The sequence below is a fragment of the Mercenaria mercenaria genome, chromosome 6, assembly GCF_021730395.1.
Source record: "Mercenaria mercenaria strain notata chromosome 6, MADL_Memer_1, whole genome shotgun sequence".
Taxonomy (NCBI): Eukaryota; Metazoa; Mollusca; class Bivalvia; order Venerida; family Veneridae; genus Mercenaria; species Mercenaria mercenaria.
In genome coordinates this window covers 61,700,118-61,716,082 of record NC_069366.1, presented here as the reverse complement: position 1 = coordinate 61,716,082, position 15,965 = coordinate 61,700,118, and the positions used below count along the sequence as shown (strand labels likewise).

Sequence of the window (15,965 nt, the reverse complement as noted above, 5' to 3'; positions counted from 1 at the left end):
ATTGATTGTTACAACACTAGATCTACTTCTCAGCGCTTAAGAACTGAGGCGGTACGATCAAACAGTGATGTGCAACATGGCGCGAAAACATGACGTAATGCCATGAAAATCTCGGGGAAACTATACCGCTTTGATCTCCACTTCTAATGTCATGATACCGACAAACTTCTTTTAGCTCTTTGAGGGGGTGTTAATTGATGATGAAAACAAGGCCAATTACTTTGTTTATCAACAGAATAATTACCGATAATGGTTGTTTTTTTTCGCTTTCAACACGGGTGGGTGGGGGATGTTACCCGATGACGATTATTGTGTCCATATTTTTGGGACACTTTTCAAAATAATTATTTTTCGGGGAATAAGTCTTGGGACAGTGTAAAAAATAATTATTTTATGCTGTCCCAAGACTTAGGTAAAATACGGTATTTAGTAGAAAGTCACTAGATAAAAATATATTTTTGGTATTTCCCCTTGTGATCTCAGTGCTGCTAAAGGAAAAAGAATAATCTGTTTTTTTGGGTTTACAGAAATTTGTAAGTACTCTAAATGACAAATACAGTATCAACATAAATTGGAACACGCTGAAATCAAAAAGTATTGTATTGCTAGTTTTTTTTTCCCAAGACATGAAACAATTATAGACCAGAAAAATGAACAAAAATTGTTCTTTAGGGTGTGATTTACTAAATGCTGGTTATATTTGCTGCAGAAACAGAAAGATTGTACGAAATATAGCTACGACAAAGTGTGGGTCCCCCCAGACGATACTTGGTAACGAGAAGGGAAAGAAGGCGGGTTTATATATATTGTCGGGGTAACATTGGTTGTGGACGAGGGGGGAATATGGGGCCCCAGAGGATGTTTTTAGATTGATGACTTGCACCTATAGGCAAACACCTTGGGCGAAACCCCAAGGATTAAGGTCACTTGGCCCTTTGCTGCAGTAGGTTAAACCCCTATTGGAGGAAGAATTTTTTCATGTGAAAGTATCGGTTGGCTATTTTACTGAGATCCTGCCCTTGTTGAAATGTTGATTGGGACCTTTAAAGATGGAAAGTTGTCATTGACCCTTTTGTGTTGGGAAACTTAAAAAAACTCACTGTGGAGTTGTTATTTTAAATTTTGCCCCAAAAAGCCTAACCCTGGTTGTTTAAAAAAACATCCCCTATACCAATACATAGCAAACGGCAAAAATTTTTAAAAAATGTGGCTTAATTTAATTTGTTGCAAGATTTATGCAGCGGGATGGAAAATTGACAGGGTATATTCCATAGATTTAAATAACAAGAATTCTGTAATACCTTTTGCGGTAGTTTCTATTGATTAATGGCAAGATGTCTGACTGGAATAAAGTAATTACCAACTAATGAGGGAATAGCAGCGGCTTGTGTGCTGAACATGCATGGATTTGAATTGTATTACAGTAAGTTGAAGCTTGTGATTTTGAACAGTCTGTGGTATGTATCTTGAAAAGGCTTTGGACATGAAGCTTAATTATTGCCCTAGGTCAGTAGATGACCTTCTCTGATTTTAGAGATAGAAGGCCAAAGGTCATATTGCTTCTGGTAAATGGATTACTGACATTGATTTTAGTGTTCGTAGGTCAAAGGTCATATTCTGGTCAGTAGATGACGTACATTGATTGTTGAGTTGGTGGATCAGACTTCATTTTTGGAAAACAGATTACCTAGATTGTTTGGGAGATTTTTAAATTGTAACAAAATTTACCTTAATTGATTTACATTGTTTTGTAGTTAAAGGGGCACTAATGTTTTTTTTTGCTGAAAAGGGAAAAAAACTTTTTGTTGGCTTGAAAAAAAAGTTGGGACCAGTTATGTTACTGTCCCTACGAGAAAATATTGCTGCAATGGAGGTGAGTTTAGAATCTAGATTCTACTTTATAAATTTGAGGGAAAACTCTAGAATTGGATTTGTTGTTCCTGGGCAGAGTCTTGAAATTGACCATTGACAAGGCTGCACTCTTAGATTGGTCTCCAAATGGTTATATAGCCAAAGCACCAGTATCTGATAGGCAAAACCTTGATGCAGTCACTTGGAAAATTGTCCATATTAATGTGAATTCCTTCTTCACACATTTTCACAGTTTCGTTGAGCTAGTCATTAAATATACTGAAGTGGAAAAGTGCACTAAGTGCTATAGGTATAATTGTCTGTCTACAGACACTAATAATGTAAGAATATGAGCTGGCTTGGAGCTTGTCCGGAGGGGCTTAATAAGCTGGCCTGGAGCTTGCCTGGAGGGGCTTAACGAGCTGGCCTGGAGGGCACAATAGGAAGAGAACAAGATTACAAAACTACGGGTTACCAGTTTATTGTAGTTTGCAGAAGCAGAAATTTGTTGAGAATAATATCTTTTTAACATGTTTGTTTTTTTTGGGTACTTATTGTGTTAAAATGTGTGTTTTGGGGAATATGATTGTTTCTATGTTTGTTTTTTTTTGGTACTTAGTGCGATGTTAGAATGTGATGTTGTTGAGAATAATGACCTATTTACTATGTTTGTTTTAGGTACTTTGTGCGATGTTAGAATGTGATGTTGTTGAGAATAATGACCTCAAGATGCAGATGGTAACAACACTACAGAGTACAATGTCGGGAAAACGTATGTACGCCGATCTCTGTGAGAGACAAATCGCACTCAGGGAATTGGTAAATATATTCATATTTACATTTTTGCATAAATGTTTTAGATACCCTAAGGTTTACGAAGATTTTGCTTTTTAAAATCCAGTTAAATTTTTGGGAACTTCAGTGTGGTTTTAAAATTTAAAGGGTGTTGACCTCAATCAAACTTTGGTGCAAAAACCTGGTCAAGGTAAAAAAGGTCAAGAAAAAGTGGCTGGGATTTTTTTGTCCATCTTTTTTTTTAAACCCCAAAAATTGTTTTCGTAAAATTAGAAACTTTTTGTTTTTCTTACCCAAAAGAAATGGGGTGCAAACCCGGTATTAAGTTAAAGGAAAGGGAACAGAAGTAAAAGACCAGTCAAAAATTTGTTTGTCCGTACTTCAAACAAAGGGAAGAAAATTTTTATTACAACAACATTGTTGTAACCTCTGAAGAAAACATGCGGGCCCCTAAACCCCCGGGTCAAGGGTGCAGTTTCAAGGTCCACTTAAAGGAAAAGGGTCATGATAACAACACTTTACGCCCCTGTTCAAACTTGTTTTGGGGGGGTATAAATTTTTACCTCGACTTTTGAAGAAAAGTAAGCTTTGCCCGCCCGGGCGGCGTCGCCATCGGTTGGGTTTAAGTTTTTGATAAAGTCAGTTATCTCTGTTACTATCAAAGCTTTTTGCTTGAAATTAAAATAGTTTTTACTATAAAAGCCCACACCAGGAGAAACAATCCCCATAATCTCCCGTTGACAGAATTTGCCCTTTTTTAACTTTTAATTTTTTGTTAAATTTTTTTTTTAAAAAGTCAAATATCTATTACTCTTAAAGTTTTGATTTGAAATTTAAAATTTGCCCCTTTTTTACTTGGAATTTTTTTATGGCAAAGTCAAATTCAAGTCAAGCACTGAAAAAATTTTGAGCACGCTGTCTTACAGACACTCTTTTTAGTGATAGTTGTAGTTTGCAAATGTTTGTTGAGCAGATTTTCTTAATTATAAAAACAACATGGGTCAGGTTGTATGATAATGACACATTCTGTTGTGATAAGCTAATTGAATTGTTATCCCTTTTTTAAATCTCATTAAACCCTTTAGGTTCAGGGGGCTATTAGTACGGGGGGGTTTTCTTGTCCTGAAATTTTTTGAAAACTTATTCTAATTGAATACTGGTAAGAATTCCCCCGAAGTTTGGCTTGCCCCCTTTATGGGCCCTAAAGCAATAATGGAAAAACCTTAAACAATTTCTTCTGATGAACTTCAATAAATTTTTCATAAAAACTTTGTAGTATGAGTTCCTCTTAATTTTCTTTTAATAGGACAGCCCCTTGTAGGTAGAGCTGAAAATACAACTCCCTTTAAATTGATCTGATGATGATTTTTGGATCTAACCAAATTTGGGTTTATTTTAGTTTGTAACGTACTGTCTCAGTTTTTTCATTTAGGGCCATCAGCCCAATTAAGTGGCTGCAAAGGGGTTAATATAGAAAGTTGGTCATGAACCATTGTGGTAACTTTACGGGGGTCTTTGCTCTTAAAAAGGGGGGCCTTTTTTTCTTATTTTAAATTAGGCATGGCCCTAAAGTGTCTCCATTTTTCCTTAAATGTATATCAAAACGGTCTTTAAAAAATCTTTTTTTACCATTTTTGGGGCCTATAATTCCAAAAGATTTTTTGAGGCCCCTTAAAAAGAAGCTTAGATTACTGCAGTTTGTCAAGACCCTTTTTAGTTTTAAAAGCCAGCGTTTTTCCCTTTGGATGACTAGACTCAATCTAAAAAACATGCGACAAAACACCTGACAAAACAAACAAAGTCATCATTGACAGTTCCATTTTCTTTCATCAGTCATAACTTTTTAAAGCATAGCCCATCAATCCTGTTTTTCATTTCATTAGCAAGAAGCTATTTCCAGATATGATTAGGTTAATTCCAGTCATGTAGAGAGCAAAAATTTTGATGTGTTTGAAGGTTCATAAGATCAAAGGAAATTGTTATTAAAGTAGTATTGATTGAAAATCCTTGTTGAGACCATTTATGTATCTCAGACATTACTATATTTTTTTCATTAAGCAAAATATGATTAGATTTTTTCCCCTTAACAAGAAACAAAATTCCGAAATTTGGGTATTTTTATCATTTTTAAGAAAAATTGTCTACAGAAAAAAATTGAAAAAATTACAAAAATTTGCCCTTTTCTTTGTAAAAAGGGCCCCTTTTTATTTGCAATTATGAAAATTTAAACATTGTTTTTCCACACCACTGTTGTTGTGAAGTTTCTAGTTGTTGCGGAGTTCCCATTTTTGGCATGAAATTGCCCCCAAGTTGTTGAATAGTTTGTAGTTAAGGTTGCCATGTTTTAAATGTTAAGGGTTTTCTGAATGGTTAAGAGTTACAGTTTCTTAGTGGCTAAATGGTTAAAGTTGCTGAGCGGCTAAGAAGTTAATGTTACCGAATGGCTAAGTAGCTAAGGTTGCTGAATGGCAAAGTAGTTAAGGTTGCTGAATAGCTAAGTAGTTAAGGTTGCCGAAAAGCTAAGTATTGCGGATGGCTAAGTATTAAGGTTGTGAGGGGTAATATTTAAAGGGTTTGGGATGGCTAAGAATTTAAAAGGTTGCTAAGGGTAATAGAAAGGGTTTTTAAAGTGGCTATTAGTTAAGATTGCCAAGGGGGTAAGAAGTTAAGGTTGCTAAGTGGTTAACAGTGGAACTTCGATGGCTCGAACTTGGGGGCCCGTTGAAATAATTCGGTTTTTTCCCGTTGTCGACCCATCCAATGGGGCCCCATTTTGAATTTGGGTTTTTAAAAGGGCATATGTGTTAAAAAAATTACATCGAATATATTGCATTTTGTCCCTAAGTTTTGATACGATATTTGAAAAAAACAAAGGAAAATGTTTTTATTATTTATTTTAAAAACATGAAAGATCGAAAAAAACATAGTAAAACACAATATATTCATCAGAAATTTGGGTGAAGACCATAAATAAGAAGACATGAAAGCAAACCTTTTTGAATCATAGTCCAGTGAAATATTTTCAAAAAACACTTTAAAAACGAAAAAAATTTAAATTCCGGACAGGTATGTAAACAGTTTTTTTTGAAAACGTATAGGACGTCACATGGGGGGGACATAGGTAAAATAACACATGAAATCTACACAACTAATGAGCTAGTCATTTTATTCATAATATCAGTGAGTCATGTACGTATAAGTTTATTTTTTTGAATAAATCCTTGAAGGAGGATAAAACCGCCGAACGTTTGTTGAACTTAATTTTGGGAGAGAGTTTGAATAGTTTAAACATGGAGTTTTTTGACTTTTGATGAGGCTTATATTTTTGTTTCTAAAGCTTTTTGATTTTTTTTTCTTTTTGTTCCTTGTTTTCCCATACCGATTAGCACCCCCCCGTTTCCGGGGCCCTTTACTAAGTTGTTCAACCGTACTAAAGCTTAAACGTTAAATCGAATCCCCCTTTTTAGCGAAAAAAATAAGAAAGACATTGTAAAATTTATTTAAATAATTTATTGTTTTAAAATCAAACCCCTTTAAAAAGCATTGCAGTGATTAAATCATTTTGTCAAATTTGTTTGTCGTTTACAAGCTAATTACTTATAAGCGTGTGAAAATTACGCACGCGCCGTTAAAGGGGAAAGCTTGGCGAATGTCAGGCAAGGTGTGAAAAACTTTGTAAACACAACCCTTTCCCGGGGAAAAATTGGGTGTTGTGAAAGGTGTAATTATCACTGTAATTGACTGAAGGGACCCCAAATGAGTTCGAGAGTTCGAATTTTTGAAGTTCGAGCGTCCGAGGTAAACTTTATAGAAAAAAGAAGGAAAAAATTGGGGGCCCCGGGCGAAGATTTTCGAGGATCCGGGTGTTCGAAAGATCCGAGTTCGAGCCATTGAAGTTCAGTGTATAGTTAAGTTGTGAATGGCTAAGTATTAAGGTTACTGAGGGGCAAAGTTAAGTTTTTATTTTGTCTTTGGGCTTAGAATTAAGGTTGCTGAGAGCTTATTTTTAAGGTTTTGCTGAAGGGTAATAGTTAATAGTGTTAAGTATTAAGGTTGAAAAAGTGAAATTAGTTTAAAATTTATGAGTGGCTAAATAGTTGAATTTTATGAGTACTACGTAGTTAAAGTTGTGTGGGCCAAAAGGGGTTAAGGGCTGCGAGTGGGTAAAAATAAAGTTTTTGCTAATGGGTAATGATTTGAAAAAATATTTAAGGTTGCGAGTGGTGAAGTAGTTAAGGTTTCAGGTTTTTGAGTCGGCTAAACGCTTTCAAGGTTTGAGAGTCCTTGCTATCCCCCGATTTCTCATTTTTTAAATGGCCTCAAACACAGCGAGGTTTTGTATTTCCCATTAGATTGCCCAAATTTCAAAGAGCTCTTTTGATCGAATGAATTAGTCTGTCAATCCTTTTTGTATGCCCAAAATACACGATGAATCTGTCAAATTTTGACTTGTAAATGTGAATACTAATAAACCCCGTATTTTTTTCCCGGGGGAATCTTTAAAGCATAAAACGCATAACGATACTGCAGGATTTGGTAATCTTTTGGGGGAATGATTATGGTGACGATTTTATCCCTTTTGTCACAAAATCCAAATATGTTTCAAAAATTCAAATAAAAAGCTGATTTTTATTTTTACCCAAATATTCATTGTTACCCTGTCCGTTTCAAAAAAAATTTTTTAAATCTTGCGCAAATAACAAATTTATTGCGCTGTGCATTTTATGAATCCCCAGGTTTTACAAGTTGCGTAAACAGCGAAAGAAAAAAATATATTCCCCAGAACATATCTAGTATTTCTTTGGGTCGGTGCCTCTGAAAGTTTGGGAATGTTTTTAACAAAGAGTTTCCCCACATCATGAAATTAAATTATGCAGCTTCATTTTAATGCCCCCGAATAATATATGTGCGTACTTTAATATTTCCCGCGAGATTCAAAAGGAAAAAATTAAAATGCATGGACTTCGGGTTTACAGATTGTTTTTAAAGGGGGTTAAAACGGGTCTGAAATGAATAAATAATGGTTTTAATAAAAAAAAACTGCATTTATTAATATGATTACTAAAAAATTGACCTCAGTAACATTTACTACTGATCTTAAACGCAAAAGTAAGTATATTTAAATTTAAACCCCTTTTTTATGATGAAAAATACTAATTATGACCCGGGGTTTTCGCCCGGCCCATTATCTGTAAAATATCTGAACAGTTTTTTGTCCCTATTACAAATTTTATGTGGCAACCGCGCTTAAAAAATTTTTTAAAAAATAAAAATTTCATATTCAAATTTTAAACACGTGCGAATTTTTCCGCCCCATAATTGCCTCTTTTGGCAATGGGAGGCAAAAAATGTTTATTTGAAAAAAAATTTTTTAGTCATGGGCGTAATTTTGTGTAGCTGTCAAATTTTAAATTTGTCTTTCAAACATTTTTTGGCTCAACCACTCTTTAATTTTAGAGAAATTATTGGGTTTAAATACATGTTAAATTTAATCAAATTTTTTTAGGCATCGACTTGATGTTAATTTATTTTTTGTAAAAAAAATCTCGTTTTGTTGGGGGGGAAAAAAATAAAAACAAAATGAAATGGGAGGGGCTTATACCCGGACTCAATCATTTGCGCTCTCAGGCCCTTCAGGCCTTTGATTAAGTATTTAAGATTGATTAATGTCTTAAGTGGTTAAGGTTGATGAGTGGCTAAGTAGTAAAGGTTGCTTATTTACTTAGTTGTTAAGGTTGTTGAGGGCTGTGGCTAAGGTGTGGGAATTATGTCTCCACCACACAGTGGTGTGGGAGACATAATGATTTTTCAGTCTGTGTGTGTTGTGTTGTTTTTGTGTGTCTGTCTGTCACAAAGCTTGTCCCCATCTTAAATAAACTTTTCACCGATTTTCACCAAACTTAAAAAAAAATGTTTTGACCCTAAGACCCGGCCCCAAATTTGATTTAAATACCCAAAATTGGTTGGCTATTAGTTTATGGGGCCCTTTATTTTCCAAAATTCGGTTTTTACTCTTGTCCCCATCTCGGAATTTTTTATCCCATCTTCATAAAATGATTGGGTCCACTGTCCGACCTCTAAGGATCCACTTGTTAACCATCTAGAGAAACTAGACTTTTTTTTTGTGCAGTTGTGGGAGTTCTGAGTGGTAAGTTGTTAAGATTTAATACTTGGTTTTAAAGGTTTCTAATAGTTTTTTGGTGGTTTAGTGGGTAAAATTGTGATTTGCTAAATTTCAAATTTGGCTAGTAGCTAAATTTTGAGTGAGATAAGGGTTTTAGATTGCTTAGTGGCCAAGGTGTTAAATTGGAGTTGCAAATTATAAAATTTTTTTTGGTTAGTGGGTTTTTGTTGAAGAGTAATAGTTTTAAAAATTGCTAAATTGCTAGGTGATATTGTTGCTAATTTTACAAGTGGTTAGGTTGTGATGACGGTGATAAGAAAAGTGAGTTCCCCCCCAAATTTGAAAGGTGGTCAGTTGGGTGAAGGGGCAAGGTTTTTTAGATTGCTCTGTGGGTTTGTTTTTAAAGGGTTTTTAAGTGGTAAGATTGTCTGTGGAAAGTCATTTTAAAATTCCCAATAGCTATTTTGGTTAAGGTCCAGAGTGGGGTATAATGGAGTAGGGTTTCCAAGTGGGGTTTGGGGGAAGTTCCAAGTGACTCCAAGATTGCTTACCCAAAGAATTTCCCTTTTTTAATATTTTTTCTAAGCCCGCCCGGGGTAAAATTCCCTTTTGTGGGTTTTTTTTTTTTTTTGTTTTTGTTGGATTTTTGTCCCCTGGGCAAAATTTTAGGTCATATGGTGATTTTCAACGAAGACCCCCCAGCATTATTTCATCACATGGGTACCTTTTAAAAACCATGACCTTGAATTTGGGGAAGGATTCAAAGTCAGTGCTTTTAACCCTTGGACAAGAGGCCCCCCCCTTTTTAGGAAGTAAGCAGCTAGCTTGGGGATTTTAGGTGATTCTGCCATATGCCAAAAGGGAAAAATAGTACTTGGGGAAAAATGGAAAGTTGCTAGAACCTTAGTTTGCCATGTCACACCCCGTTTAAAAGTCTCATGTTAAGGACGGAAAACCAAAAATAGGGGACTGTGAAATGGGAAAAAATTTATGAGGGAAAAAAGTTTTGGGTTTTTAAAGCTCAGTCTTTCACAAAATTAAAAACCCAGCAAAAAGTAAAACCTTTCATATTTGAAATCCTTTAGTCCCTAAATTTATTGTATATTTTTTAAATGTTGAAAAGAATTCGTTTTTGGGCCCAAAGGGGAGTTTTTGGTAACATTGTCATAAATGGTCGCTTTGAATATGCAAAAAAGAGTATGTTTTTTGTTGTTTTTTTTCGCAAAGAAAGGAGGCCCCAAAAAAGCTGGGCTTTTTTCGTCCAAGAACTGTACGACCTACAAAGATGTCAGCTTGGATCGTTCGGAAACCTTGGGGTGTTTGGTCTTGCTTACTCAATTACAAGTGCTGTGCGAGACGCAAACTACCATAGCGTACTTGAAAACCCTTTTGGTCTACGCAGGGGTTTTTTACATAACTTTCAATGTGCCTATATTATTCCTTTTTTAAAAGTACCCCTGAGAAAACGAAAATTCATCCCGTTGGATTTTTTTTCCAATTTTCAGATATTTTATATTGTCAAAGTCTTTTTTGAAAATTACCCGAATTGAGTATTCGTCATATAGTGGATACTTATATAATAAGGTACATAAAAATCACGTAGTATTTGCAGTTATTAAAGCACCCCCGTTTTTTTATTTTTTTATGAAAATAAAAAAAAGACTAAAAAGTATATAATTGTTTTCTTTAGTGGTATCCATATTCCACATTTACAACATAAAATTCATAAAAAATTTTCAAATGCATAGGTAATGGAAAAACAGGGTAAAAAAAACGATAAAAATATGGAAGTGAAAAATTTTTTCATTTTTATGCAGTCAAAAACTTGGACACTACACATCATTGAAAAATTTTTCCTTTCCCACTACTTTGTCGAAAAAAGTAGGGGCTTAAACTATAATAAATTAGAAAGATTTTGATTCACTGCTCCCCTCATCCCTTTTGTTTGGTTTAAAGTTTGGTTTTTTTAAGTCCCAAATTTTTGCTCAATGTAAAAAGGGGAAATGTGAGGTTTTGTGATCGCGCCTCGTCGTTCGTCTCTGTGGTCGTGCGTAAACTTTTGCTTGTGACTCTCTAAGGTCAATTTTCAGGGATCTTTATGAAAATGGTCAGAAGTTCATCTTGATGATTCTAGGTCAAGTTCGAAAAATGGGTATCTGCGGCAAAAACTGGTCCCCTAGGGCGAAAAAAAAGAAAAACCTTTGACCTCTCTAGGGCCAATTTTCAATGGTCTTCGAAATAGTCAGAAAGTTACCTTGAGATATCAGGTCAAGTTGAAATGGGTCACGTGCCACCAAAATCTAGGGCATAGGTCAAATATAAATAAACCTTTTGACCTTCTAGAGGCCCTATTTTTCATGGGGGTCTGTATGAAGTTGGTTGAATGTTCATCTTGATGAACTAGGTCAAGTTTTAAAGGGGCACGGGGTTCCAAAATGGGCAGTAGGTTAAAAATAGAAAAAAAATTGTACCTCTCTAAGGGCCCTACTTTTCAAAAGGTCTTCTGAAAAAATTTGTCAGAATGTTATTTGATAAACTGGCAAGTTCGAGACTGGGTCAGGCCCCTAAAAAACTAGGTCAGTAGGCAAAAAAATAGAAAAACCCTTTTGACCCCCTTAAAAAGGCCCTATTTTTCTGGGTCTGATGAAGTTTGGGTTTAATTCCTATTGAGAATCAGGTCAGTTTTGAAAAAGGGTCAACTGCGGTCAAAAATAGGTCAGTGGTCTAAAAAATAGAAAAATTTGGACCTCTCAGAGGCCATCTTTTGAATGGTCTTTTAGAAAATTGGGCAGAATGTTCAAATTGATATCTAGGCAAGTTTGAAATGGGTCATGTCCACAAAAAAAGGTAGTAGGGCAAAAAAATAAAAAAAAATTGTACCTTTAGAGGCCCTATTTTTCATGGGGAATTTTAAAAATTGGTCGAATGTTTATCTTGATGAAACTAGGTCAAATTCGAAACTGGGGAATGCGTTAAAAAAATAGGGCAGCAGATCTAAAAAAAAGTAAAACCCTTTTTACCTCTTAGAGGCCAATTTTTCAATGGGTCTTATGAAAAAATTTGGGCTGAATGTTCCCTTGATGATACTAGGTAAAGTTTGAAAATGGGGCAGTGCGGTCAAAAATAGGGCTTAGGGCAAAAAAATAGAAAAAACCTTTTACCTTTAGAGGCCATTTTTTCATGGATCTTCTGAAATTGGTGAGAATGTTCCTTGATGATTTTCTGCTAAGTTCAAAAGGGGTCCATGTTTTAAAAAGTAGGTATTAGGGGAAAAATAGGGAAAATCTTCTGGCCTATTTTTTTAATTTGGGTCTTCATAAAAAACAGTCAGAAATTTTTTCTTTAGAAATCTAGGTCAAATTAAAAACTGGGTAATGAGCTCAAAAACTAGGTCGCTATGTCAAATAATAGAAAAAACGGGCATACTTGTTCAAAACTAGGGCACGTAGGGGGCAGTTGAGCGATTAGACCATCAGGGGCCTCTTGTTTCAAGTTAGAATTTGCATCTTTTTTCATTTTAATGGGGGTTTGATCCCTAACCTGGTTCTGGAAAAAATAAAATATTCACAAAGGGCTAAATTTTTTGATTTTTTTCTTTTGCATCGTCCCGAATAAAACCCTAGGAACTAAAAAAAATACATTTAATTTATCTTAAAAAATGAAGTCCCTGAATTCATAACCCCACAAAAAGTCGTTTTTGTCCAAACCACAAAAGTCTATTCCCACACAATTAGAGGATTTTATATTACTTTTTACTGGAACCTTTTCCATTACTTCCTTCAGACCTCTAAAAATCACCCTTTATGACAGCTTAAGGGTGTTTTTTTCATATTTTTGGCAAAGGTTCAAAAGTCAGTTTCCCTTTTTAACCAGGGGAAAAGGCATGATTAACTTAGAGTTTTGAATGTACAAAACAAAACTAATTGTACCTCCCGACAACAAAGTTGTAAGGGGGGTGGGGGTATACTGGTTTCAGGGTTTTTGGGCTTTTCCCCTAGCGCAAATTTTTGCGCCACTGTCCTTATCCCCTTGACAGAATTTAATGAAAAATTTACAAAGTGATCAGACCCAAAAGTAGTTGGGCTGGGCGTTAGGTTCTTTTAGGAAAAAAAAATTTTCAGAGTTATGGGACTTTTTTTTTTTGTTACTATATAATACATAGACACAATCTTTTGGCCCCCTTCTTCTCATCCCCTTGACACAATTTAATGAAACTTACACAAGTGATCAGACCAACGTATTGTGCTGGGGGATGTTAGGGGTTTTTTTAGAAAAAAAATTGCAGAGTTTGGGGCTTTTTTTTTTTGTTTCATACTTATAAAAAAAACACAATCTTTTGCGCACCCTTTCCTTTCCCCCTTTACACAATTTTAAAGAACTTCACCAAGTGATCAGTAAAAAACAGTGTTGTGCATGGGGGATGTTAGGTTCTTTTAGAAAAAAAAATTTGCGATTTTGGGGGCTTTTTTTTTTTTTACTATATATATACATAGACACAATCTTTTGCGCACCATCTTCCTCATCCCCCTTTACACATTTTAAAAGAAAATTTCACAAAGTGATCAGTAACAACTTTGTTGTGCATGGGGCATGTTAGGTTTTTTAGAAAAAAAAAATTTTAGAGTTATGGGGGCTTTGTTTTTTTTTTTTCTATCTATTACATAGACCAACTTTTTGTGCACCATTCTCAATTCCCCCTTGACACAATTTTAATGAAACTTCACACAAGTGATCATTAAACAACGTAGTTGTGCTGGGGCTTTAGGTTCTTTCAGCGACAAAAAAGCAGAGTTATGGGACTTTGTTTTTGTTAACATCTATTACATACGCTGCTATGCAAACTTGTGCCCGCCTAATCTAAAAACCCTTACACACATTTAATGAAATTCACACAAATGATCATACCAACCCTAGTTGGCTGGGGCTGTTATATTTTTTAGATAAATATTCTGCTAGTTATGGGGCTTTGTTTTTTTTATAAATGTTACATAAGTCCACATAATAGCAATCTTGTGTGCTCAAATTGCAAAGTACTGTGTCGTGCATGCGGGGGGGGGGGGGGGGGGGGGGGTACTTATCACCCTTTTGTGATGCTTAGTTTTGATTTCTTTTAGCTTTTGAAATATTGGGAAATGTATTTATTAAAAGGAAGCAATTAATTTTAGTCACCGAGCCAAAGGTAGGGTGAGTATTTGATCAGTCACCCTCCCGGATCCCTAACTTTTACTTTAAACGAATCTCCTCATAAAAACCCCTAGGCAATTTATCCCAAATTCACAGGAATGTTTTTCCCGGGTGAAGTCACAAAAATTGTTCAAAGAATTTAATTCCATGCGAAATCTGGTTGCATGGCAAACCGAAAGGAAAAACTTTAAAAAACTTCTTCTAAAAAAAAAAAAGCCCCAAGCTTAATTTTTTGGGTGAAGCTTCCTAGTGGAAACCCCTTACCAAATTTATACAAATATGACCCGGGGTCAAAATTGACCGCCCAGGGGTCCTTTATTTTTTCTGGAAATCTTAAAAAAAACATCTTTCAAAAAAAAAAGGCCTAGAGCTTTGATATTTGACATGTGCATTGCCCATGGACCCTACTAAAGTTGTTCAAAACAGACCCCCGGGGCAAATTTTTACCCGCCCCCGGGGTCACTTGATTTTATTTAGGAAAATCTTTAAATTTTTTAAAAAAAATAAACCCAAAAAGGCCCAGAGCTTAGATATTTGACTGTAGCATTGCCTATGGACCTTACAAAATTTTGTTCAACTCTGACCCCCGAGGTCAGAATTGACCCGCCCCGGGGGTTATGATTGTACGTAGAAAAAAACTTAAAAAAAAACCAGAAGGCTTGATCTTAGATATTTGACATGTAGATTTCCTAGTGGGCCTCTACAAAATTTGTTTTTAAAAAACGACCCCCGGGGTCAAAATGACCCGCCCAGGGGTACTTGATTTTTCATAGGAAAATCTTTAAAAATTTCTAAAAATAAAAACCCAAAAGGCCCAGTTGATATTTAAAATTGCATTCTAGGGACCTCTACAAAATTTTTTTCATCATGACCCCCCGGGATAAAAATTGACCCCGCCCAGGGGTCACTTGATTTTTAAAAGGGAAAAACTTCAAAATTTCTAAAAAAAAAACCAAAGGCCTAGGCTTTTTTTTTGACATGTGCATTGCCTAGTAGGGGCTTCTAAAATTTTTTTCAAACAGAACCCCGGGGTAAATTGACCCCCCCCCATGGGGTTATTGATTGACCTAGAAAATCTTAAAAATAAAACCCGAAGGCCAGATCTTAGATATTTACATGTAGCATTTCTAGTGGACCTTACAAAAAAATTTTTTCAAATATGTCCCCCGGGGGCAAATGACCCGCCCCCGGGTCACTTGTTTTCATAGGAAAAAACTTCAAAATTTTTTAAAAAAAAACCCGAAGGGCCCAGAGCTTAGATATTTAATGTAGCATTGTAGTGCCTCTACAAAATTTGTTCAACTCTGCCCCACCCCCGGGGTCACTTGATTTTACATAGGAAAATCTTCAAAAAATTTCTAAAAATAAACCAGAAGGCCTAGAGCTTAGATATTGGACATGTAGCATTGCCTAGTGGACCTCTACAAAAGTTGTTCAAATCTTGACCCCTCCAGGGTCAAATTGACCCAGCCCTAGGGGTTACTTGATTGTACATAGGGAAATCTTCATAAATTTGCTAAAAATAATCCAGAAGGCCTAGATCTCAGATATTTGATATGTAACATTTCCTAGTAGACTTTTACAAACTTTGTTCAAATCATGATCCCCGGGGTAAATTGGCCCGCCCAAGGGGTTACTTGATTGTACATTGGAAAATCTTCCAAAAAATTTCTAAAAATCATCAGTTTGACATTTGAAACATGTAGCTCATATTACTCTGGTGAGCGATCCAGGGTCATCATGACCCTCTTGTTATAAGCAAGTAAGTTATATTAAAACATGAGGGTAATAACCCTTCACCTTACAGATGACTTCATTTTTTATTAGCAACCATGTTTAACATAACAGCATTACCACATGAAATTTCCATAGAGAAATTAACAACCACGATTTATGTAATCTGCATACTAACAACTCCATAGTTACCTTCGTGATACTGCGATTAACAAGAATTGATATTCTGTTGCTGTTTATATTTTCCAAACTTCAATGGAAACCTTGTATTTTTATT

General features: G+C 35.3%; 1 protein-coding gene across 1 annotated transcript in view; it reads left to right on the top strand.

Moving 5' to 3' along the window:
* LOC123548728 (C-Maf-inducing protein-like) overlaps positions 1-15,965 on the top strand; it is a 123,044-nt gene that overhangs the window by 89,526 nt on the left and 17,553 nt on the right. The window contains exons 13-15 of the mRNA XM_053546850.1: positions 710-795; positions 1,755-1,873; positions 2,530-2,670. Of these exons, the coding sequence (XP_053402825.1) occupies positions 710-795; positions 1,755-1,873; positions 2,530-2,670 (346 nt within the window). The remainder of the gene's footprint in view (positions 1-709; positions 796-1,754; positions 1,874-2,529; positions 2,671-15,965) is intronic.